Source organism: Ambystoma mexicanum, chromosome 3p, assembly GCF_040938575.1.
Source record: "Ambystoma mexicanum isolate Mex_15411 chromosome 3p, UKY_AmexF1_1, whole genome shotgun sequence".
In the NCBI taxonomy this organism is placed as follows: Eukaryota; Metazoa; Chordata; class Amphibia; order Caudata; family Ambystomatidae; genus Ambystoma; species Ambystoma mexicanum.
In genome coordinates, this window is record NC_090925.1 from 564046171 (window position 1) to 564070398 (window position 24228).

The 24228-nt window shown below is 47.8% G+C and overlaps 1 protein-coding gene across 5 annotated transcripts in view; it reads right to left on the reverse strand.

Annotated features, from left to right (window-relative positions):
• NCOA3 (nuclear receptor coactivator 3) overlaps positions 1–24228 on the reverse strand; it is a 1125593-nt gene that overhangs the window by 670487 nt on the left and 430878 nt on the right. For all 5 annotated transcript variants that reach the window (XM_069651291.1, XM_069651290.1, XM_069651288.1 and 2 more), the window contains 2 exons: positions 24081–24189; positions 23597–23769 (listed from right to left, as the gene is read on the reverse strand). In XM_069651291.1, the coding sequence (XP_069507392.1) occupies positions 23597–23769; positions 24081–24169 (262 nt within the window). In that variant the 5' untranslated portion in view covers positions 24170–24189. The remainder of the gene's footprint in view (positions 1–23596; positions 23770–24080; positions 24190–24228) is intronic.

The following is a 24228-nucleotide window of genomic DNA, read 5'->3' on the forward strand; positions in this document are numbered from 1 at the left end:
AGGCAGCACCAAGAAGTGCCCCACTCCCTACTTAAAAAAAGAGGTCAATCCCAACACATAAGTGGAGTGTATGCTGTATCAGGTCAAACTAAAGAAAGAAAGAATTACTTCAGCAAGTATGATCAAGGCTGTAGTATCATAACGGTCTTTTGAAAGTAGTAAGTTGGACAATGAATAGCAACTAACTTTAAAAAGCTTGAACGCTAACCACAATTAATAGGTTTTGCCGACTTTTCAGGTTTGGGAACACATAGCGGGCAAGCTCTGAATTTGCGGCCCTGCCACCACCATCCATGTGTGCACATTACCTGTCTCAAGAGAATTTCATGAATTTCAATACTTATCTGCTTTTTAGCCAACTCTACCCTCCAATTCTGACACCCAATGAGTTTAGACCAATGTTGCCAGTACAAATAGCATCAATCTGATGCTTCAAACCTGTGCCAAGCTGGTATTGAAGAATGGATGCGCATTTATTCAGGGGTACGGAGTCAAAAACACTCTTGAACTCTGTCATTACTCTTCAACTTGTTGCCAGGCATAACGAAGACCATATAGTCTAGCTAACCTTCACATAATTCGTTTTTCAAAACTAAACTGTTCGATTGATAGATATACAACTATATAGGGTGCAACAACCAGACACTAAAGCAACACGTTCATTTTGTTCCTTGGATTGTCTAGTAACCTGCTGTCATCTTGACTTTTAAGTTTGCTCTGCAATCCCTAATCCGGTGATGCTTTATGAACCATTCTTACTTTCTATATATTTTTCAATTATGCTTTCTGCCTCATTTAAACAGCTTGAATAGTCCCTCTTGCAAAAAAGCCCTTGTACTTTCCAACTGTTCCCCCATGACTAAATCAACATTTTCTAGATGTGCTGTGGGGAAACCCAAAAGTACCATATTCCTCTGTGTAAGTAATCTTAGACTGTAAACCTATGAGATCCAAAGGTTGGTGACAGGCCACACTGTTTTGCCATCCAAAACCAAAGGCAGATCTACTTGGCCATCATCTCATACTTTAAAGGTTATTGCAAGGTGAAGACTCTATTGAAATTCTTTGGCATTGACCAGGTTTCTCTCAGGCATGGAAGGTAATACAGCACCATTCCTCGATAAAATAGAAGCAAAAAACAGATCATGGAATTGAGCCGTGTTAAAGAATGCTGAGGTTAAGATAGTCTTTAAATAGCAACCAAGGCCTTTTCATCTTAGCATAATGTGCACTCTTTTCCTCATTTTTGTTTCCCTGCATAGTTGGCAGTCTATGTTCAATCTTTGCAGTGGTGAATCAGTCATGTTTTGTATTGAAGAGATCTATAATCATTAACGTAACAAATGCATTCATACAGGCTAGGGAAATTTATAATCCGCTCCATTTCAAGTGCAAAGAAGCTTCTTGGATTACAGGTGGTTTCCGTAGAGTTCCTGACTAACCAGATGGTAGGATAGCCAGTGACTGTTCAGATGGATTTCCAAAATCAGCTCAGGGAGAAGAATTTTGGGAGACCACCCTATTATGGTGAACAGAGAAGCCAATTAGAGTTTAGCCAAACCTAAGCCAGGTATGCAGCAGAGCAGCAAGGCTCAAATCTCAGGAAGGCTGCAAGTGATCTAGGGCTAGATTGAGTCCACACAGAAGACAATCAGTAAATTCTGTTAGACAGGCAAGTACAAAAAATACAATTATTGATTAGGTCTTTAGGTTACACACTAAGTAAAACATATGGTGAAATATCACACTGTCACTTGTAAAACAGATGCATACATTCACCCTTAGGATAAATCGAATAGCATTTGATTCAATACCAGTGAGAAACAGGTTAGTAAAGCAGATGCATGGAACAAGAAACAACTAGAATACTTGCAGAACAGCTCCCCTAGCGCTTATAAAGTCCAACCCTAAAATGGCTTGGGGCCTTGTGCACAAACTTAACCAGTTCCAAAGTCAGTTTTCAGGGAGGTTTACATAGGTTTTTAAGCCAGTGGTTATGATTAAAAGTCAAAAAGTTACATGAAGTACTCCATTCAATCCCAACACACTATGTAAGGCCTAGAGAGGGATCTTTGACCCAGGTTGCACCTACAAAGGTCATGTAATAGCGGGTTAGGGTGAGTACTTTACACACGTGTGACTGCACCTCGACCTGGGTCCAAGAGACCACCCCTCTCCAGCTCTCTGAACCCTCCACTGGCTCCCAGTCAAACGAAGGGCCACTTTCAAGACCCTGTGCATCACTCACCGTGCAGTGCACAAGCCCGGCCCACGATACCGGCAAGGTAAGTTAAAACCTTACCTCCCCACCCTGCACCTTAAGATCAAGCACTGCCCTCCTTTTAGTGATCCAACCACTCATTCCATCAGGATCGGATGATCCTCTTTCTCAGCCTTGGCCCCGACTCTGTGGAACTCACTTCCACTACACATTCGACACCCATGAGTACATGACATTCCGCAAATTACTAAAAATGTGACCGTTTCCATAACACCAACCTCAAAGATGCGACTGAACTTCCGACAACCCAATGACTAAATGCACAATGGGACTCCCAAACCTGTCATCAATGAATACATCCACTGATTTGGCTTTAGACAACCTTATCCCTAAACATTGAATAATTATCTCAGACTATAACTCCTCCAACTCCCACAAGGCCGCTGTGACCTCAGCCTGTAATGCGTCCCCGTGACGATGCTGTGTGCCCCTTGTACTCTGCATGTCACTGTGTACACCTGCCTTACTGTTCCCATGATGTCGCTATGTATCCCTCTATACCCCCATCCCCTCTAGCCTCCATGTCAATGTATACCCGACCGTGCTCATGTGTCTCTGTATACCCTCCCATTTGTTCCCCATGATGTCACTATGTATCCCTCTGCCGCCACCGTCCTGTCACTCTAAGCCCAGCCCTGTCGCTGTATGCCCCTCTGCCCGTGTGTCGCTGTGTACCCTGCCCTCCTGGTCTTATGTTGTCATTAAGTATCCCACTGTATTGCCCTACCCTCTAGACCCTGTGATGTCGCTGTACGGCCATGTGCTTGTGTTGCCCTTATGTATCCCACTGTGTTGCCCTACCCTCTAGTCCCTGTGAGTCACTGTGTACCCTGTCTTCCGGTTTCCGGTTTCCCCATGATGTCGCTATATAGCCCTCATGCTCCCCCTCCCTCATGTCGCTGTGTGCCCCCGTGTGTCGCTGCATACCCCTGCCATCCTATTCACCTGCCTGGTCTCTGGCGTATTGCGGGCTACATTAACCCACTCAGCAGAATTCCCATCCATAACCAAGCTGAGCTTCTGCAATTAACAGCAAAATGGCTGTGCTGGCTCCTTGGAGCACCATTGCATCAAAACTGCGGCAGCGACAAAAGGATGGCTGCACCATCTTGCCAACCACCTATTGGGCGAGTTGGAACAGGGGGCACACCGAGAAAAGTGCACCAAAAGAAGCAAATTGGAAAAAAAAAAAGGTTTAAAAAAAACAAAAAAGACCAAGCTGCTCAGCTGCTTGCAAAAAGTTCCCATTGAAAAGGAAATATTTTACACTAGAAAGAATGCTGCCCTGACGCCATTTTTCATCTATTCAATATCACATTGCTTTTATCAATAAGGTCCTGCCATGCCCACCCATATTCACATTGAGCTTCAGCAGAAAAGAGCATTTCCCTGAATGACAGGCTAACGTCAAGCCAAATCTGGGAAATCTAAGAAACTTCACTTTCGGCCGTGCGAGAAAACGCTTAACTTTTGGGTTACAAAAAGTCAAAAATCAAGGCTTTAAAAAAATCCTAGCTCTATGGGCATATGTCAATTTTAGTGAACCTGTGGCTCGAACAAACTGCTGGATAAAAGAAACTGAATAGGGATGCAAAACAATATTGGGAAGCCAGGTGGAAGAGAGAAAAATTGAATTTAAAAGAAATCCTAGCAGCTTTCACCATGTGTCAAAATGGGCTTTTGCAAACCAAAAGAAAATGCCTGTTTTAAAAGTACAATGTTGAATAAAAAACTTGTCCCTGGCTAGCAATGTAAGGGGGTTTTGCTGGGGAACATATATGGGATGTTTCACTCAACAGGCTTGTTTTTGATTCAGAACAAAATAAAAGAAAATAAAGGCATTACATTGCATTGGCTGGGTTTTGCAAGCTCCAGAACAGGTCTTTCTGCTGGCTAAACTGAGGCCTTCCCCCAAAAGGAGCCACCATAAACTTCCGGGACACAAGTGATAATCGCTAGCTTGGAAAACTTTGAATAGGCCCATAGGGCTGCATATCAAAAACAAATCAGACACTTGTCTCTGCTCCAGGCTCTTACAATCGATCTGGGACACCTACATGCGAAGTGGCAATAAACATTCAAACTGGGAAACCCCCATGGCCACCCTGGGCGGAGATGACAGTTGGTGGTAGCTGAAGAAAAAAAATGGTCCCAGTTAAAGGACAAAGGCTGACCATCTGTCTCAAAAGACTATTTAATTAAGAAACTTAAGACTGCTATCTTTGCAACGGGACTTCGCAGGAATGTAAAAAGTTGTGTAAATGTAATTGTGGTTTTTCATTTAAGACGTAGCCTTCACTGCCATATTGGGAACAGTAATGGCAGAGAAGAACTAGTTACTCTTACCTTGTAACGTTCTTTCGATGGGATGTTCCTCCGACGTATTCCTTATCTTAGATATATATCCTTCCAGCTCTGCTGGCCTCGGAAAATTTTTTCAGTAGAGGGCGCTGCGCGTCGACGTCCCTCGAGTCGATGTCCCTCGACAGCCGCCGTATTGACGCTCGACGTCATCCTGCCTATAAAGGCCGCGCGCAGCGTCCGTTGCTCAGTTCCGTTTTGTAGTCCCCAGTAATGTTTTTGGATTAGACTAATCACCTTGAAGGAGCATAGGCTGCAAACCCACAGGAAGTCATACTGCGGGGATGGATGGGAGGGTCGATAAGGAATACGTCGGAGGAACATCCCATCGAAAGAACGTTACAAGGTAAGAGTAACTAGTTCTTCGAAGGGATTGTGTCCTCCGACGTATTCCTTATCTTAGATAGACTCCCATAGCAGTGGTATTGTGACTGGAGGCGGGAGTAATAAAAGTTATGTTACCCTTCCAGAATGGACAGAGTGTAACACAGCCTTGCCGAATCTAGTTTCTTGACTAGAGGAGGAATCCAGGCTATAGAATTTGGTAAATGTATGTGCGGACGACCATGTGGCAGCCGCACATATATCTCGAATTGGCACCCCTCTTTGAAGGGCTGAGGATGTTGCGATACCCCTGGTAGAATGAGCCCTTAGATTTTGAGGAGGCTCCTTTCCTGCCAATTTGTAGCACTCCAGAATGGCTAAAATAATCCATCTGGAGATGGTTTGTTTTGTTATTGGAAAGCCCAACTTATGTCCTGCATAACCTACAAAGAGTTGGTCTGCTTGTCTGATCTTAGCCAATCTGCTGATATAGAAGCTCAAGGCTCGCTTAGGGTCCAGCCTGTGCAGTCTCTCTTCCTCCTTCCCCGGATGAGGAGGAGGGTAGAAAGAAGGTAATATAATCTTCTGAGTGATGTGAAACTCCGAGACTACCTTCGGGAGGAAGTTAGGCTTCACCTGAAGAACAACTTTGTCCTTGTAAAAGATTGTATGTGGAGGTTTACACGATAAGGCTTGCAACTCGCTAACCCTTCTAGCAGATGTCAATGCTATTAGCAAAACAGTTTTGAGGGTGAGAAGCTTCAATGAACAAGAGTGTAGTGGTTCAAAAGGGGCACCCTTTAGGAAGTTTAAAATTAGGTTTAAATCCCATAAGGGAACTTGAAAAGGTTTCGGGGGATAAACATTAGTTAATCCTTTTAGGTATTGTATTACCAATGGAATTTTGAAGTATGAAGGCTCCTCTGCAGTGCGCTTAAAGATTGATAGCGCTGCGAGATAGCCCTTAATTGTGCCAACCTGTAGGCCTGAATTAGCCAGGTAAAGTAAGAATGACAACACCATAGGTGTACCACAAGAAAAGGGTTCAATATTCTTTTCTCTGCACCAGCTGCAAAATTTGTTCCAACGGCAGCGGTATAGAGTTTTAGTTGCCGGCCTTCTGGCCGAAAGCAACACCTCCATAACATCATCCGGAAGGTCCCAATCCTTGTACCTCAACCTTTCAGACACCAAGCGTGAAGGTTGAGGGTCTTGATGGCTGGATGGAGAACCTGACCTTCCTTCTGCGAGAGAAGATCCTCTCTGTATGGCAGTCGAATTGGAGGGCAGATGGACATGTCTAGAAGGTCCGGGTACCACGTTCTCCTGGCCCAATCCGGGGCAATTAGGATCATGGTCTTCCGAAACCTTCTCAACCTCCTGATCATTTGAGGAATGACAGGGACCGGAGGGAACGCGTACAGAAGTGGGAACTCCCAGTCCACTACGAACGCATCTCCTAGAGCTCCTCTCGGGGGAAATTCCCTTGAGCAAAATCTGTCGCACTTCCTGTTGATACTGGTGGCGAACAGATCCACTTGAGGGGTTCCCCAAAGGGCGAAGATCTCTTGAAGGACTTCCTGAGCTATCTCCCACTCGTGAGAGACTGTGCTCTGCCTGCTCAGAGCGTCCGCTGTCAAGTTCTTCTCTCCGGCTAGGTGAATTGCCGATAGAGAGATTCCTTCCTGAATTGCCCAAAACCAGAGCTGCATCGCCTCTCTGCACAGTGGTAGTGAGCCTACGCCTCCTCTTTTGTTGAGGTAGTGCATGGCCACTGTATTGTCCGTCATTATTAGGACGTTTCTTCCCCGTACAGACGGCAGAAAAGCCTTCAGCGCTAGTCTGATGGCTCTCAGCTCCAACAGGTTGATATGTAGTCTGGACTCCGATGGAGACCAACGACCGCTGATGGTCAAGTCGTTGGCGTGAGCTCCCCACCCCGTGAGTGAGGCATCCGTGACTACTGTTATCTCCGGCCATGGTTGCCAAAACATTTCTCCTTTCAGGATGTTCTCCCGACAGGCCCACCACTGAAGGTCTCGGGCTACTTTGACCGGGATCCGAAGGAGATCTGTCATCCTTCCTGAGAACTGTGACCACTGAGTTCTCAGTGCCCACTGGAGGGATCTCATTCTCAGGCGAGCCTCCGGCACGAGGAATATGCAGGATGCCATGAGGCCTAGCAACCTCAGAAAGTCGTAGGCTGGGAGATATTGGGCATTCTGAAATCTGATGACCATCTGCAGAATATCTCGAGCCCTCACCTCTGGTGGCAAGGCTTTTCCCAGGGAAGTGTCCAGGACTGCTCCAATGAATTGGAGTCTCTGTGATGGTATCATCTGTGACTTCTTTAAATTGGGGGAGAAGCCCAGCTTGTGAAGGAAGTGGCAAACATAATCTAGTTGTCTCTGAGCCTGTTCCGAAGATACAGCTCTGATCAACCAATCGTCTAGGTAAGGGTAGACATGAATCCCTTCCCTCCTTAGACTTGCAGCCACAACCGACATTAGCTTGGTAAAGACCCTCGGGGCGGAGGTTAGCCCAAATGGCAGAACTCGAAATTGATAATGAGAGCTGCCAATTTCGAACCTCAGGTATCTCCTGTGCCTGGGATGGATCGGCACATGGAAATAAGCGTCCTGGAGGTCTAGAGATACCAACCAGTCCTGAAGCTGGAGGGCCTGAAGGATCTGAGAGAGAGTCACCATCTTGAACTTGTCCTTTCGGAGGAATTTGTTCAATTCCCGTAAGTCTAAGATGGGTCTCAGTCCTCCGTCCTTCTTCGGTATTATGAAGTAGGGGGAGTACCAACCCTTGTTCCTTTCCGCTACAGGTACCAGTTCTATGGCACCTTTCTCTAGCAGGTCTAAAACCTCCTGCAAGAGGAGCGGATCTGGAAGCTTCAAAGGGTTGTTCCCCGGTGGATGACTCTGAGGGATATGTAGGAAGGGCAGGCAGTAACCTTGGGCCACTGTCTCCAGAGCCCAAGCATCTGACGTAATAGCCTGCCATTCCGTCAGATGGTGAGTTAACCTGCCCCCTACTGGTGTTCTGTGAGGGGAGACCTCAGAGTGGTTTTGAAGCGGCTGATGCAGTTGCCGAAGGTAAAGTGGCTCCTGCTCCTGCGGGTGCGGCTTTCTTTCCCCTACCCCGTCCACCACGGGTAAATCTTCCTTGGCCTCTTTGAGCCGGTCGTCCCCTGCCCCTTCCATATGAGGAATAGTAACGAAAGGACCGTCCTCTCCACGATGATCCCGAAGGACGAAAGGTATTCTGACGGATAGCAGCTCCCAATGACTTGGCTGCTGCCTTGGACGTTTGCAGTTTCTCCAAACTGTCATCCGCCTTCTTTCCAAAGAGGGTAGAACCGTCAAAGGGCATATTCAAAAGCCTGGTCTGCACGTCAGAGGCAAAACCAGACTTCCTCAACCACGCATGCCTGCGGATTGTGGTACTTGCCGCCATGGCCCTGCTGATACTGTCAGCAGAATCTAGGCCAGTTTGTAGGGTCTCGCACATCGCATCTTTACCATCCCTGATGATGTTTAAAAATGCGTCCCTTTCCTCTCCTTCTTGGAGGCAGTCAGCCGCTGATGAAGCGCACTCCCAAAGGGTGTGGCTGAACCTAGCGAGCGTACAGGTCGCGTTAATAGACTTTAACGCCATGCTACAGGCAGAAAAAACCTTCTTAGCCATGGCATCATACTTTTTGTCATCCCTATCCTGCGGAGCAGTGGGGTATGCAGATGTGCTGCCTGATGAGGTTGCAGCCTGTACAACCAAGCTCTCAGGAGTAGGGTGTTTTGACAAATATTCAGGGTCAGAACTAGCCACCCTGTATTTTGTTGACAGTTTTTTATTTACTGCCGGGATAATTTCTGGCGTTTCCCAGTTTGTCAAAATCCTTCTCTGTAGAGCAGAGTGAAATGGAACCACAGGATCCTCCTGTGGGCCCTTGTCCAGTATGTCAGTGAGGTCATCCTGCTGAAAGGCAGGAGAAGGTGCAGACCAACCCATAAATTCTATGATTCTAGACATCAGAGCTCTATATGGAGTCTCCGCATGTTCTCCTGGGTCTGGTTTGATAAATTCTGCTTCAGGAGAAGTGTCCAAGCCACTAGCTTCCTGAAGTGCATCCTGAAGATTTTTTAATCTTCCTTCCTCAGAGGCGAAAGTCTCTGGCTCTGGTGATGTGGTCCTCTGTAAATCAATATCTTGGTCTGAATCCTCCCTTTCCTCAAAAATCGAGGTTAAAGGGGGATACATTGGTTTTTGGAATGGTATAAACCCCATTTCCAATGCAGAAGGAGCCATCATCACAGGCCTTGAAAACGTCGATGTCGTCGACACCGACGTGAAAGTACTCGAAGGCGCCGTGAAAAGCGTCGAGAAATGTGTACTAGGCCTCGAAGAACTCGAAAGGATCGGAGTCCTGCTCGAGAACGACGTCGACGTTCTCGGCGTCGAGTCGGAGGTCTTTTGTCTAACCGTTGGCTGTGGAGTAGCCGTGGTTCTTTCCTTCACCGGCGTCGATATCGGCGTCGACGTCGGCGTCGACTCGATCGACTGATGCGCCGATGAATCCTTCGACAACGGCGTCGATGGCGCCGACCTCTGTTTCGAAGGAGTTTTCGACGATGGCGTCGATGATGCTTTATCTCCCGATGGCTCGAGGCGCTTTCGGGTTGACTTTTCCGCCGGGTACTGCGACTCGCGGCGTTTAGATTTTTTGGGTTTTTTACCCGGGGTATCACCCTCAGCTGTCTTCGAGGGGGACGAGGCCGCTTTCTCGAAGACGCTTAGCATCTTTTTCCTGAATTCCTCCCACTCAGCTTGCGAGCTGCGTTTTGTGGGGCAATGAACTCTCTCAGGAGAACTCGACGAAGATGACGAAGGGGATCTCCTACGTCTCTTCTTCGAGTGTCTCGATGTCGACGAGTGGTGGGAGCCACTTCGTGATCTAGATCGAGAGTGTTTTTTATGGTGAGGAGACGAACGTCTCGACTCTACCGAAGAAGCTTTCGAGGAAGTTAAAGTTGACCTACCTCTCTCGAGCTTCCCCCTACGCTCCTTCAAGGCTTTCGCCGTCATGGAAAGGCATTCCTCACACTCCGAACTCTGGTGCGTGATTCCCAGACACCACAAACAGACCCTGTGAGGGTCCGTCAACGACATTTTCTTCCCGCAGTCTCGGCACTTTTTGAAACCGGACCGAGGGGTCGTCGGGTCGGAGGAGGATGCCATCGATATCGAGGTAAATAGTAGTTATTATATACGTTATCTTGACGAGAACTGAGCAACGGTGTTCCGAGGCACAACGAAGCGCGGAAAAACGGAACTGAGCAACGGACGCTGCGCGCGGCCTTTATAGGCAGGATGACGTCGAGCGTCAATACGGCGGCTGTCGAGGGACATCGACTCGAGGGACGTCGACGCGCAGCGCCCTCTACTGAAAAAATTTTCCGAGGCCAGCAGAGCTGGAAGGATATATATCTAAGATAAGGAATACGTCGGAGGACACAATCCCTTCGAAGAACAAGTTACTTTCTTACCTGGTAACGTTCTTTCGATGGGATGGTCCGACGACTTATTCCATATCTATGACAGGTAATCACCACAACTGTACTGCTTCGGAAACTTTTTTCGACATCTGCGTCCTGCGTCGATGACGTCGATGCGCCGTCGTCGAGGACCTCCTCCGACGTCATCCGATGTGATAAGTAGGACGCACGACGCCCGTAGCCTTAGTTGTAGTTTTTCCCCCCAGAACGTGTGACATTAGTCTACTGCCAGTCAGACACAAAGCCTTGCGCAACGTTAAGATGCAATCGCATAAGAAATTCTGCAGCGGGGAAAGTAGGGAGGGAGCGATATGGAATAAGTCGTCGGACCATCCCATCGAAAGAACGTTACCAGGTAAGAAAGTAACTTGTTCTTCGAGGGGATTGGGTCCTCCGACGTATTCCATATCTATGACAGACTCCCAAAGCAGTACCAGAGCAAGGAGGAGGGAAAAAATTTAGAATTCAAATTTAGAATTGGCAATCAAATAGAGCAAAGGACCGCCTTGCCAAAGGCCAGATCCGGTCCTCGGATGGAATCGAGGGAATAGTGACGTACAAATATATGTACTGAAGCCCAGGTGGCTGCATCACAGATGTTGCGAATAGGAACACCCCTCTGCAGGGCAGTAAATGCAGCCATACCCCTGGTAGAATGGGCCCGCAAGCCAGCCGGTGTGTCCTTACCCGCCAAGCGGTAACACTCCGAGATGGCCAAAATAATCCAGCGAGACAAAGTCTGTTTCGTCACAGCTTGTCCCAAACGCTTTCCAGTGTAACCAATAAAGAGTTGATCGTCCATTCTGACCCAGGACATGCGTGAAACATAAAAGCTTAAAACTCTCCTAGGATCAAGCCTATGGAGCCTCTCCTCTTCCTTACCAGGATGCGGAGGAGGATAGAATGCCAGAAGAACCACCTTCTGGGCCAAATGAAATTCTGTCACTACCCTCGGAAGAAAAGAAGGACAGACTCTAAGGACAACCCTGTCCTTATGGAAAACAGTGAAGGGAGGCTTAACTGAAAGTGCCTGTAACTCACTCACTCTGCGAGCGGAAGTGACCGCAACTAAAAATACAGTTTTAAGAGTCAACAGTCTCAAAGGACAAGAGTGCAAAGGCTCAAAGGGAGCACCCGTTAGAAACCTGAGAACAAGGTTCAAATCCCAACCGGGCACCAGGAAAGGTGACGGAGGGAACGCATTAGTGAGCCCTTTCAGAAACTGTGAAATTAAAAGGGATTTTAAAGTAGGAACACTCTTCAGACGAGCGCTTAAAGATGGACAGCGCCGCCAGGTAACCTTTAATGGTACCCACTTGCAAGCCCCTGTGTGCCAAAGAAAGTAAAAAGGACAGAACCATGGGGATGTCACATGCAAAAGGATCCACATTCTGAACTCTGCACCAGTCGCAGAACTTAAGGCAACGGTACAGAGACTGTTGCTGGCCGTCGGGCCGAGAGCAACACCTCCATCACGTCTTCAGGGAGGTCCCAATCCTTATACCTCAACCTTTCAGAAGCCAAGCGTGTAGGTTGAGGGATCTGACCTCTGGATGGAGAACCTGACCCCTCCCCTGAGAGCAGATCGTCTCGGTAGGGAAGACGACGTGGAGGGCAGATGGACAAGTCGAGAAGGTCCGGGTACCACGTCCTCCGAGCCCACGCCAGAGCAATGAGGATCATCCGGGAACCGAACTTCCGTAACCTCCGCAGCACTTGCGGGATGACGGGGACTGTAGAAAACGCGTACAGCAGTGGGAATGACCACTCCACCACGAACGCGTCTCCTAAGGCTCCTTTTGGAGGAAATTCCCGCGAGCAGAACCTCTCGCACTTCCGGTTTACACTGGAGGCGAAGCGATCCAATTGAGGGGTCCTCCCAAGGGCGAAGATCTCCAGGAGAATCTCCTGAGCCAACTCCCACTCGTGAGAGATCGTGCTCTGCCTGCTCAGTGCGTCCGCCGTCACTTTTTCGTCTCCAGCCAGATGAACTGCCGAGATCGAAACTTCCTGCTGGATGGCCCAGAACTCGAGATGCATCGCCTCCCTGCACAGAGTAAGTGACCCTGCCCCCCCCCCCCCTTTTTTGTTGAGGTAGTGCATGGCCACGGTGTTGTCCGTCAGGATCAGGACATTCTTTCCTTGCACAGTCGGCAGAAAAGCCTTCAGGGCTAGCCTGACGGCCCTCAGCTCCAACAGATTGATATGGAGTCTGGACTCCGACGGAGACCAACGACCGCTGACTGTCAGCTCGTTGGCATGAGCTCCCCATCCCGTGAGGGATGCATCCGTCACGATCATCACCTCCGGCCAGGGAAGCCAAAACGGAGCCCCCTTCATCAAGTTGCCTTCGACGGCCCACCACAGAAGGTCCTGGGCGACCAAGGGCGGCACCTGAACCGGGTCCGACATCCTGCCGGAGGACTGCGACCATTGCATCTTGAGTGCCCACTGCAAAGATCTCATCCGCAGGCGAACCTCTGGCACCAGAAGAATGCAGGATGCCATGAGGCCGAGCAACCTCAAGAACTCTAACGCTGGGAGCGTCTGGGCATGCTGAAACTTGTGCACCATCTGCTGAATGTGAAGAGCCCTCACCTGAGGAGGAAAACACTGCCCCAGGGAAGTGTCGAGCACTGCGATGTACTGGAGCCGCTGTGTTGGCGTCAAATGGGACTTCTTTAAATTGAGGGAGAAGCCCAGCCTGTGAAGGGAGTGGCAGGTGACTGACAGATGATCCAGGACCTGCTCGGGAGAGCGCGCCCTGATCAACCAATCGTCCAGGTAGGGGTAGACGTGAATCCCCCTTGCCTGAGATGAGCTGCCACCACCACCATGAGCTTGGTGAAAACCCTCAGGGCGGAGGTCAATCCGAACGTCAGGACCAGAAACTGAAAGTGCGAGTCGCCAACCGCGAACCTCAGGTACTTCTTGTGCTTGGGATGGATCGGCACATGGAAGTAAGCATCCTTGAGGTCGAGAGACACCAACCAGTCCTGAAGCTGAAGGGCCTGGAGGACTTGAGAAAGAGTCACCATCTTGAACTTGTCCTTCCTGAGGAGTTTGTTCAAACCGCACAAGTCCATGATGGGTCTCAATCCCCCGTCTTTCTTCGAAATCAAAAAATAAGGGGAATACCATCCCTTGTTCCTCTCCGCTACAGGCACCAGTTCTATGGCACCTTTCTCCAGTAGGGCTTGAATTTCCTGCGCAAGGAGCGGATCCGGACTCTTCAAAGAGAGGTTCCCTGGTGGATTGTCGTGAGGCCTCTGCCGAAAGGGAAGACAGTAGCCGTGGGTTATGATCTCCAGAACCCACACATCTGAAGTAATGACACGCCACTCTACAAGATGCTGCGCCAGCCTTCCCCAACCAGCGAACCATGGGACATGGCCTCATGACTGAGTGGTAGCAGCTGCGGCGTTACCTGAGGGCAAAGAGGCAACTGACCGAGCGGCCTTGGCACCACGGGTACCCTGTCGTCCACCTCTGGTACCCCTGCGTTGGCCTCTGACTGCCAGCTCCTCTCGCTTTACCAAAGGAGAAGTAATAACGAAAGGAACCACCCCTCCATTGCTGTCCCCTAGGACGAAAAAGCTGAGGTTGCCTGACTGCAGCACCTAACGATTTGGCTGCAGCCTTAGAGGTCTTCAACCTCTCAAGGCTCTCGTCAGCCTTGCGGCCAAAAAGGTGTTCACCGTCAAAGGGCATATTGAGGAGCCGGGATTGCACATCAGGAGCAAACCCCCGACTTCCGCAACCACGCAAACCTGCGTATCACGGTGCTCGCCGCCATGGACCTGCTGACGCATTCAGCCATGTCCAAACCCGACTGAACGGACTCACACATGGCATCCTTACCATCCTGAACCATAGCAAGGAAACCATCCCGTTCGTCCCCTTCGGGAATATGTTCAGCCGCTAACGCAACACAGTTCCACAGAGTGTGTGTGAAACGAGACAAGGCACATATGGATTTGGCCGCCTGAAGCGCCATACCACCCGAAGAAAACACTTTCTTCGCCCAGCCATCAAAACGTTTGTCATCCCTATCAGGAGGGATGGTAGGGTACGACGCCTGCTTTGCCGGGGCTGTGGCCGCCTGCACCACCAAACTCTCTGGAGTGGGGTGCCTGGTCAAGTAGCAGGGGTCGCTACTGGCTGGACGGTATTTTCGCGACAAGGACCTGCCCACCGCCGGGAGACTCTCCGGAGCAGTCCAAGCCGCCGCCGCCCTTCTCTGTAGAGCCATATGAAACGGCAGTACGGGGTCAGTTGGGGGACCAACATCAAGGATGTCCGTGAGATCATCCTGCACAAACTCCCCTGGGGGAGCAAACCATCCCAAGTACTCGGAGACCCTAGCCATAAGGGGCCGGTACGAGGAATCGGCATGAGAGCCAGGCTCAGGCCTTGTCATGATGCCTACCTCCAAGGTGCCAGACAAGACCCAGCTACCCCAGAGGCAGACATCATGTCTTCAAGGGAAGTCACAACAGCCTCAAGTAGGGGCTCTTTGGACTCAGTCCTGGCACCTTTGGCGCCAGGCTCATATCGGGCGCCAGGCTCATAAAAGGGGACTTTGTGTTAAAGGTGCTTAGTGTTAACTTACCTGATGCAGACCATGCTGCAACATCCAGGCCTTCTGAGGCCTGAATGGGACTACTTTATCTTTGGAACTACTTAACCACACGGGTGTGGTCAGGGGAGGAATACATACCTGAGAGGAAGGATACATACCTGGAACTACTTTGAAGGCTATTTAAGCCACGCCCAAGCAGCAACTCAGGCTTCGCGTTGTTCTGCATCTAGCAGCTGGACGCGCACCGTGTTTGCTCCTGCATTCTGTCTTCTGCCACTCCTGCCAGCATCCTGGAACACATGCAAAGAGAGAAGAGAAGAGAAAAGGGTAAAGAAGAGTCCTTACCTGCTAAATCCGCATTCCGGAGACATCTCGCCGACGGTCCTGAAAAGGAAGACATCCATTTAAAAGCACATCGCATCGATTGCTGCAGCGCCGCATCTCACTCACCTGTACAAGGTACCACCACGTTCTACGGCGACATCTGGACTCGCAGCCACATCACCGCGCCTAGGGAGAAAAGACAAGAATAAAGGTGAGAGGGGAAGAAAACAAGGAAACCTTAATTACCATTACAAAGCTTACTTGTTGGGTTATTCCAACTTCATTTCGGGTTGAAGCCGCATCCAGGCATTTCCGGACCCCGGCCCCTATGGGGAAAAAAGACATCAGCGTTAGTGGGCGCAAGAAAAGACATTACCCAAACGCCCATTAAAGACTTACCTGATTTCTTCTGGATTGAGCTTCGTTTCGGGTCGGTGCCGCATCCAGGCATTTCCGGACCCCGGCCCCTATGGGGGAAAAAAAAAAGACATCAGCGTTAGTGATCGCATTGATACAAGGACACAGAGAACTCTCATCAACTCACCAAAGTCTCATTCTTCGGTTCCACAGCTCTTCTCAGAATAGTTTCCGCACCTGAAAAAGAGACAACAATTATTATTGCGGAATCATACTCATTAACAGAATCCTTACGGGACTATACCGGGAAAACAAAACTTGAACCCTCTACAATCCAAATCCCAGTGAAGTAACTGGATACAACGCGCCCCTGCATGAGAAGCAGGATGGAGAGCTCAACCTTTCAAACCCTAAGAAAGATATTCCTGCGAGCCAGACAAGCCAGATTCGAAGGTCCGGTCCAGTCCATCTTCCGGGTCCTGCGCTTCACCATAGAAGAAGCAACAACACTCCAAACCAGACCTGCGCCTCTGTGGGAGTCAGGTGAGCGTAACAGGACTACAAAACTCCACCTCCGGAGAGGTGTCCAGTCCACTGGCATCATGCAGTGACTGCCTCAAATCGTCAAACTGGCTATGGCCCGAGACCGTCACATCTGGAACCTGACTAGGAACCAGGCCATCAGAGTCCTCATCCACCTCCGAAATATATTCCAGGTGTTGAAAAGAAGGCACTCGAGAGTGCTTGCTCTTAGCCAGAGCATTTCTAGGGGGTTCCCCCGTGCCATGGGGTACCTCCGACACCCCTGCCTCGAAAGGCGTCGAGCGAATAGGCGCCGGCGTCGAGCGAACAGGCATCGGGTAAATCGGCGTCGACGTCCGATGCAGCGCCGCCAGCATCGACGACGTCGACACAGTCCTCGAAGCCAGAGCTCCGAGCGTGTCCTTCGACGACCTGAGCGTCGACGACTTCCTCGGTGCCGGAGCCTCGAGGTAGCCCGTCGGCGTCGATGTCGTCCTCAAAGACATCACAGGTGCACACGGTCTTGAGCGCGTCGAGGACCGGGACCTGGAACGGGTACGTCGAGAACGAGTCCCCTTGTCCGAACGGGACCTCTCCCGTGACTCGTGCCGACCACTCTTGCGATCGGTGTCTCACGACCTTTCACGGCCGACCGCACTCGGGGGCGCGGACGGCTTAGTACCGTACACGGCTGGTGGGGTAAGCGACGTGCCGGGCAGAGTCCTCAGAAGAGGACCTGGAAGACGACCGGTGTCGGCGCTTCCGAGAATGCCTCGAAGAGGCCGAGGAGTGGCCAGACCGACTCCTAGAAGGAGACCCACGAGACTTCCGACGACGACGCGGAGAGTCACCTCTCGAATCATCCGTCGAAAGACCCGCAGACTTCAACTTCCGGGGCTTGGACACCCGACCTACCGACAACTTCTTCTTACGTTCCCGTAAGGCTTTGGACGTGAGCGACTGGCAGTCGATACAGTAATCCGTGTCGTGGGCCTCCCCGAGGCACCAGAGGAAGGTGTCGTGCGAGTCCGTCACCGACATCTTGGACCCACACTCCCCGCACTTCTTGAAGCCCGGACGCGGGGTCGAAGACGAAGTAGAAGATATCTTCTTACGAAGGATTTTCTCACAAAAACAAACCGGTTCGAAGAACCGAGAAGAACAGAACTCCAAAGAGTCGAGGCGTAACCGAGATTCACGAAGCAACACGTTCGCGGAAAAAAACGGAACTGAGGCTATGGGCGTCATGCGTCCTACTTATCACATCGGATGACGTCGGACGAGGTCCTCGACGACGGCGCATCGACGTCATCGACGCAGGAAAAAGTTTCCGAAGCAGCACAGCTGTGGTGATTACCTGTCATAGATATGGAATACGTTGGAGGACCCAATCCCCTCGAATTGCATATTCTAAGGAAAGTGTACATGATGCCACTTTGAAATTCAATACTGATATGCCTAATAATCTACACACATGTATAAAGTTATAGAATTTAGGCTGAATATGTCTTACTGAAAACGACAAAGAATTGGTAAACGGACGAAACAAAGTCTTACAACATTGGTTGTCCTATCCAGGTCTTGGGGGGAGGCCTAGCTCAGTTCTGCCCACCAATAATTCTATGGTGTCACTGTCTTATAAATAAGGGTGGCTAAAAGAACTCGACACACTCTCTCCTGAATTTCCAACGCCTGCGTAACCTGACATTCCAGATCCACCTTTGCAAGATTCCAGACTCTACTGCAAGTCCAAAGCATAGCTCATCCTATCCCAGCAAGGCTAAAGCATAGCTTATCCTATCCCAGCAAGACATTGATCCAGAAATCCTACTAAAACCCCATAACAAAATCCCAATAAGTTAAGAAAGAAGGGGGGAAAAGGTGGCTGAGCCCGCTGTGGGATTCTAACATGCTACCTGCTTACGCGCGCCATCCTGCTGAGGCCAGACCTTTGCCCAGCTGTCTTTTGCCAGGAGAGCCCACTATCTGGTGACCTGAGCCTTGGAGTCCAGAACCCGGTTGGCTGTTCCTAATCCCAAATCCAAGAGCGGATTGCATTTCCCCTCCCACAGCAATCCATAGCCTACTCCATCTTGATACTTTGTGTTTGTTCCACTCTCTATCCATGCTTTGGTAATTTGTCCAACTGTCAGAATTCTCGGTGCATCTGGTCTGATTTCCTAGTGTTGGCGCCATTCCTTCATTCACCCCATCTAGTAACTCCTTAGCAATATTTGGAATAATTTAAATTAATTCCCACATAGATCTGAACACGGGGTGAAAGGGCTAAATTGCAAATTAATCTGGGATCGTACCGTGTCTTTCTTTAACACTCTAGTCTTAATAATATAGTTTAAGTAAAACTTTTCCTTTCTTTCCAAACAGATTTGCTCTTCTTAATTGCTTAATTTTACCAAAACTGAACCTCCTTTCACCTTGAAAATCTCATCCAGTTCTTCAGCTATAGTCACTCTTTCACATTCATATTGTCCCTGTGATGTGCATCGATCACCCTGCCCAAAATCCCCATTCCAATTATGTATATTTCGCCCGATTCAAAAAAAAAAAACATTTTGACATTTAAAACTGAAAAAAGTGTAAATGCAATTGTCCACGTGTGATTTCGACTGCATAGTGTTCTTACTTTCAACTTGCCTTTGAACTGTATGCATTGGGTTTATACATTACTGCTATTGTGAGAAATCATTTGCCTCATAGATTTAAGGGAACATTGCAAGGGGAAATCTTAACTCTGGTGCCATTTTTCGTAATTGAATAAGTGCACCTACTCAATTTTGGTTTGGATATGTTCTTGTAGAAGATTACCCAAGTGTACTTCAGTAGTTTTCATTGTAATTATGACCCCATTGATGATTGCTGCCAATATTAAAATTGGTGTTATTTCTTTGAATTTTAAAATAAATATTGCATTTCCTACCAACCGGCCTGGTCCCTGGTCCATTGTGAACCGGGGTATTTGTAAAAGGGGGTGTGAGACGTGTTGTGTGCCATCTCAAATTGAATTCGTAGAAAATAAAGAGAAAGCATTCAAATGGTACGCTACATCCTAGGCTAAGACCAAGGTGTATAGCCCAATTGGAATTCTTAACAGTATTAAAGGTGAACCATATCTTATCATACCACTACGCTTACTCTCTGCTATACACCATCACAAAATTAGAGCACAGCTATACCCCCGATAAATTCGGCCTAGCTGTTCACATACAAACACTACCGCATGTACACCTCATCACCCTCAAATACAGCTATCCCACGACAATCCTGCCTAGCTGATCACATAAGCGTCCTTCAGGACTAACGCAGCCAGAACCCAGTCTGGGTGTCTACCCACCAGATTGCACACATTCAACTGATATATATATATACACACACCAAATAACAGAACTATGTGAGGGGACAGCAACAGATATGCAGACTTGGGAAGATTGCAAAGACTGTTGCAGGTTCACTCTTCTGTCTTAGATACTTTGCGAGAGGGTAGTCTAGAGGTCAGGGGTTAATTTTCGGTCACAGGATTTAGTTGTCAGTCGCAGTACTTTGAATGAATTCAGCCAGCTTCTAGTAGAAAACCTAAACCAGGAAAGGTGAAACCGAACAGACGGGCATGGGACACCAGTAGTACACAAAGACAAGTTATAACTGAAGTTACCTTAGCGGGGCGACGGCAGGTGATCTTCCAGTAGTGCACACAGGAGCAGGTTCAACACAGCTTCCCGTTGTGTGTGATGGATGTAAGTGCAGAAACAGGTGGCCTATGACACTAGATTAAGAGCTGCAAAGTTTCAAGCCTCTCATCGGAATGTAGATGGCTGCAGCAAGGTAGCCTAGGAGAGGGCTGGTCAGTTCACTGGTTGATCCAGGGACACTTCTAAAGGCTGAGCTGGCACATATCCTCGGGGAGGGGGGTGGAGGGGCGGTTCAAAACTGGTTGTTAGCACATGTCGAGGTGTCTAATCGCCAAAGGTCTTCTTTAGCTCAGGACAGATCAACAGGGCTTCACCGAGAGAGCATTGATTGTCTGCTGCAGAGTTCATCCTGGTTTCGTCAGTGGGCTTCACTTCTTCACAGAAGTCTAGGCTACAATTATCAGATGAACAGGTGCAGGAGCCCTCCTTTCATCCACGATTCAGGCTGGGAGCATGCCCACCAATAGTAAAGATCTGCAGCATTCAAACAGGCCATGCCTATCCAATCAGATTGCGACTGGCCAACACATTTGCCCAGCAACAGCCATAGGCACCAGGCCAGTAGATTGGACTGGACAGTCCCAGCCCCTTCCTCTTGCAACACACAGCACCTGAAAGCCACAGCTATCCCCAGGAAAATAATTTCCATACAAGGCATTTCCTCACCCAAGGAGGCAGGAAGAAGGCCAAAGAATAATATGGCAGAAAACAAGTGAAAAACCTTGCGGAATGATCATTTTAGGGCGCTAGCCACCTTTAGTAGCCAGTCACGGTAAATGCAAAAGTGCAATGAGTAAAACGTAATAAAACCAGTCAAAATATCACTGCTGCCACCACGCACATTGTAAAAGTAACCAAGAAGAAATTATATGAAAAGATAAGGGTACCAGAAAACATGAGCTTGCTTAAATGGACAGTAAATAACTATGATTATCAAACAGTATTGGGAGGATCCACATACTATTTGTAAAACTATATTCTTGAAAACCACCACAGACCCGTGGAAAATGGCTGCCTAGAGCCAGTGCTCCTCACCCAACACCTCAAGTTGGAGCAGGAGACCTTTAACCGTAGTCCCCTTCCCGCAGACAAGTTCAACGATAGTGTCCTGTGCTGCCTGTGGCGTTCTCCAGATGGCCCGGTAGAAAAACCCAAAGTCAGGAGCAGGGTCCACCAAAGAGAACACGGCAGACCCAGAGCTGTGAACTGTAGTTGGCAGTGTGGCCGTGGTAGGTTCTGTAGCATTGGTGGAGCAGGATTTCCAGTGTCCTTGGTAGCAGAATCCAAAGCAGCAGAGGCAGAATTCAAAACGCCAAAGCAGCAAAAGGAGTGCCATCGATGTGGGCGGAATGACAGACACTAAGCGTTGATGTCCCGAGGGGCAGCAGGGAATGAGAGATGCCCTTGTTGGATGGATATGGGAGCAAAAGCGCAATAAGGAGGGGGCATTTCTCCACACAATCATACTCAAAAGGAACCAAAGTGCAGCTGCCTGGATATTGGATATAACATCTTTCTGCTTCATTTGGGGAGCTTCCAGTATGAAATGGCTTTTAGAGACAAAACGGCTACTACTTGGGAAACTACAGCCTTCAAGTGTACTGGCACCTACCAGAACCAGTACAGCAGCCAGGGTACTAACCCAGTGAGGCTAACTGGAATCTTTGAGGTAGAACCCAACCTTTGAGGGCCATGAGGGATCCCAAACGGCTACAAACATAAAAGTCACAACCCCAGCGAGATCTTGACGGAAACCCCTGGGGGGAAAATGGCCAGGGACACAAAAAAATTGAAGGACTCACAAAAGTAAGCAAAGAAAGAGTTTATTCTTTACAATACTTTTAGAACAACTGGGTTTTCATCACCCGCCACCCTTTTTTGCTTCCATTACACTTTTTTTGCTATGCCATTTTCAAAATTTGGTTAATCACAGTGAGATACTTGTTCATTAAAAAAAATCGCCATTTTTTTCACTTGGGCTAGATTGTTTCTATTCACATTTACTACTTTACTGGAGTCTCCCCTCTCTTAGAGAGCACTAATAGTTTACTATGTTCTTTATTTTCAGTTTCACAAAGAATTTAGATACCATTTGCCCCCCTTTTCATGATCTCCTCAAATATAGAACGCTCCTTGAGTGGCACTTTATGCCTGATTAGGTGCCTGTGGACTCGAAACATGTTGGTAACTAAGATTTGCATGTTCAAAAACACTGCTCAGTAATTAAAATTGTTTGCGCTAGTTAGACAGCGAAACATCAGGAAATCAAAAACCAAACTACCATTTTGACCAACACAGAATTTTCATGTAGTTTTTCATGTAGTGCATAGGTCTATTGCAGTCCTATTTATATATATTTTCTTTCATGTCATGCTGCATCATGAACTACACTGCTACCCTCCTGAAATTGCATCATGAAAGGTAAGCCAGAGAAACTGGTATCTAGCTCTGGGTCAGCGTCTCCACTGAACCATATGGCATGAGCCCCTCAAAGTAGTATCAGCTAAATATCTCCCATTGATTTCTAGACCAAATATTACTTCTCCAACACTGTGGTTTACTCCAACTCTAATTGCAATTCTTAAAAATCGCTTGGATTACAGAACACCCATACATGTTAATGACACTGCCCAACAGCACCTCCATTCCAAAATTATTTTTTATCACCGAGATTGCACCTGACCCAAGTTTTGTTAATGTAGTGTATTGATCCACTGCAGAGGTCCCAACTGTTGTATATCTTCAAATTAGACAAACGCACCAAACAATTACGGAGTAACAGAGCATGCAGGTATCTGCCTCTTATTGCCGCCTGCAGAGCTGTGTTCATAGAGGCATCAACAGCGCATACAACAGTGTCACCTGATCTCTAGAGCATAGAATATAGAAAAATGTTTCATGAATGGTAAATGTTCCTAGCACAGAAAGTCGGAGTTAGCAATGTACCAATGTTTTTTTTAAAGTTAACACTTTTTTACTTGCCTAAAAGATTGCCAAGTTGAACAGCTTTATTTACTGCCAGAAAAATATTCATTTCAACTTCAAAAGCAGGGAGTAAAATATGCACAACCCAATCATATCTGGAGTACTTCTGTTGCCAAACATACTTTATTCAACATCCCCTCTGCACGCAAACTTATGTTAGCAATCTTGTTAAATTATCAGACGTTCCCTAACCAAAAGGCAAAGAAAGTAAAAGTAGAAATCCACCTTTACAAATATAAAATAAGGGCACCAGCTATTCAAAACTGTTAATCTACTTTGCTCCAAACCTGTGGCTATGGGCTGGCACAAAAGCATCACAACAATCTACTTATTGTGCTCCTTTTAGTGAGTTTAATATTGCCACAGTTTCTATCCCATAACAAAATTAGGAGTTCTAAAATCAATACATGCCTTGTCAAAACGTAATGTTCTACCTTGGAAAGTTACAAGTCCCTGAACCTGGAATTCAAGATTTGAAACCTAGAGCCTTGGAACCTGGACAATATGGGCTGTTCATGATATAGACAGACTTGTTCAGCCTTTAATGGACAATGAAGAAAAGCACTGTAAATAAAAGTGGAAGAAATATTACCATGCTCTTTTATCTGACGAATCTGTTTAACAGTTTCCTTTAAGATGGCACACTTGTCTGGCTTGACATTGAAATTGTCAATGTCCCCAAGATTAGCAGAAATCAGCTCCGCCAATTCTTCAAGATATTTACTCTCTTGCTCACGCCGGCGCTTCTCACCATTGCAGCTTAAGCTACGAAAAACAAATAGTAGCAAATATATTTATGTTTCTAGACATAGCAGGTACAAATAAAAATAATTAAAAAAAAAAAAAAACATCAGTCCTGCAGCTTTAAAACCTAAAACAATATTGCACTGAGATTGGAGTGCTTTGACAGAAGTCTGGAGTACTGACCACTGCAAAAAATAATCAAAAATACTTTGTGGGGGATGAAGCATCAAATACATGATATAGTATTTACAACCAACATAAGATAGTACCACAAGATAATATTTTAGATTGATAAAATGCTACAATTGAGAAATAGAAACACAGTAGCCTACCTTGGACCGGGAGTCTCGCAGGATGAGGTCTTGCGCTTTCGTGATTCAACTGTCAGAGGGTCCAAGGAGTTCTCCCCCAGGCCACTCATTTTAAAAAGGACATCAACAGCTAAAATCGTAAAGAAAGAAATGTTAAAGGTAAACGATC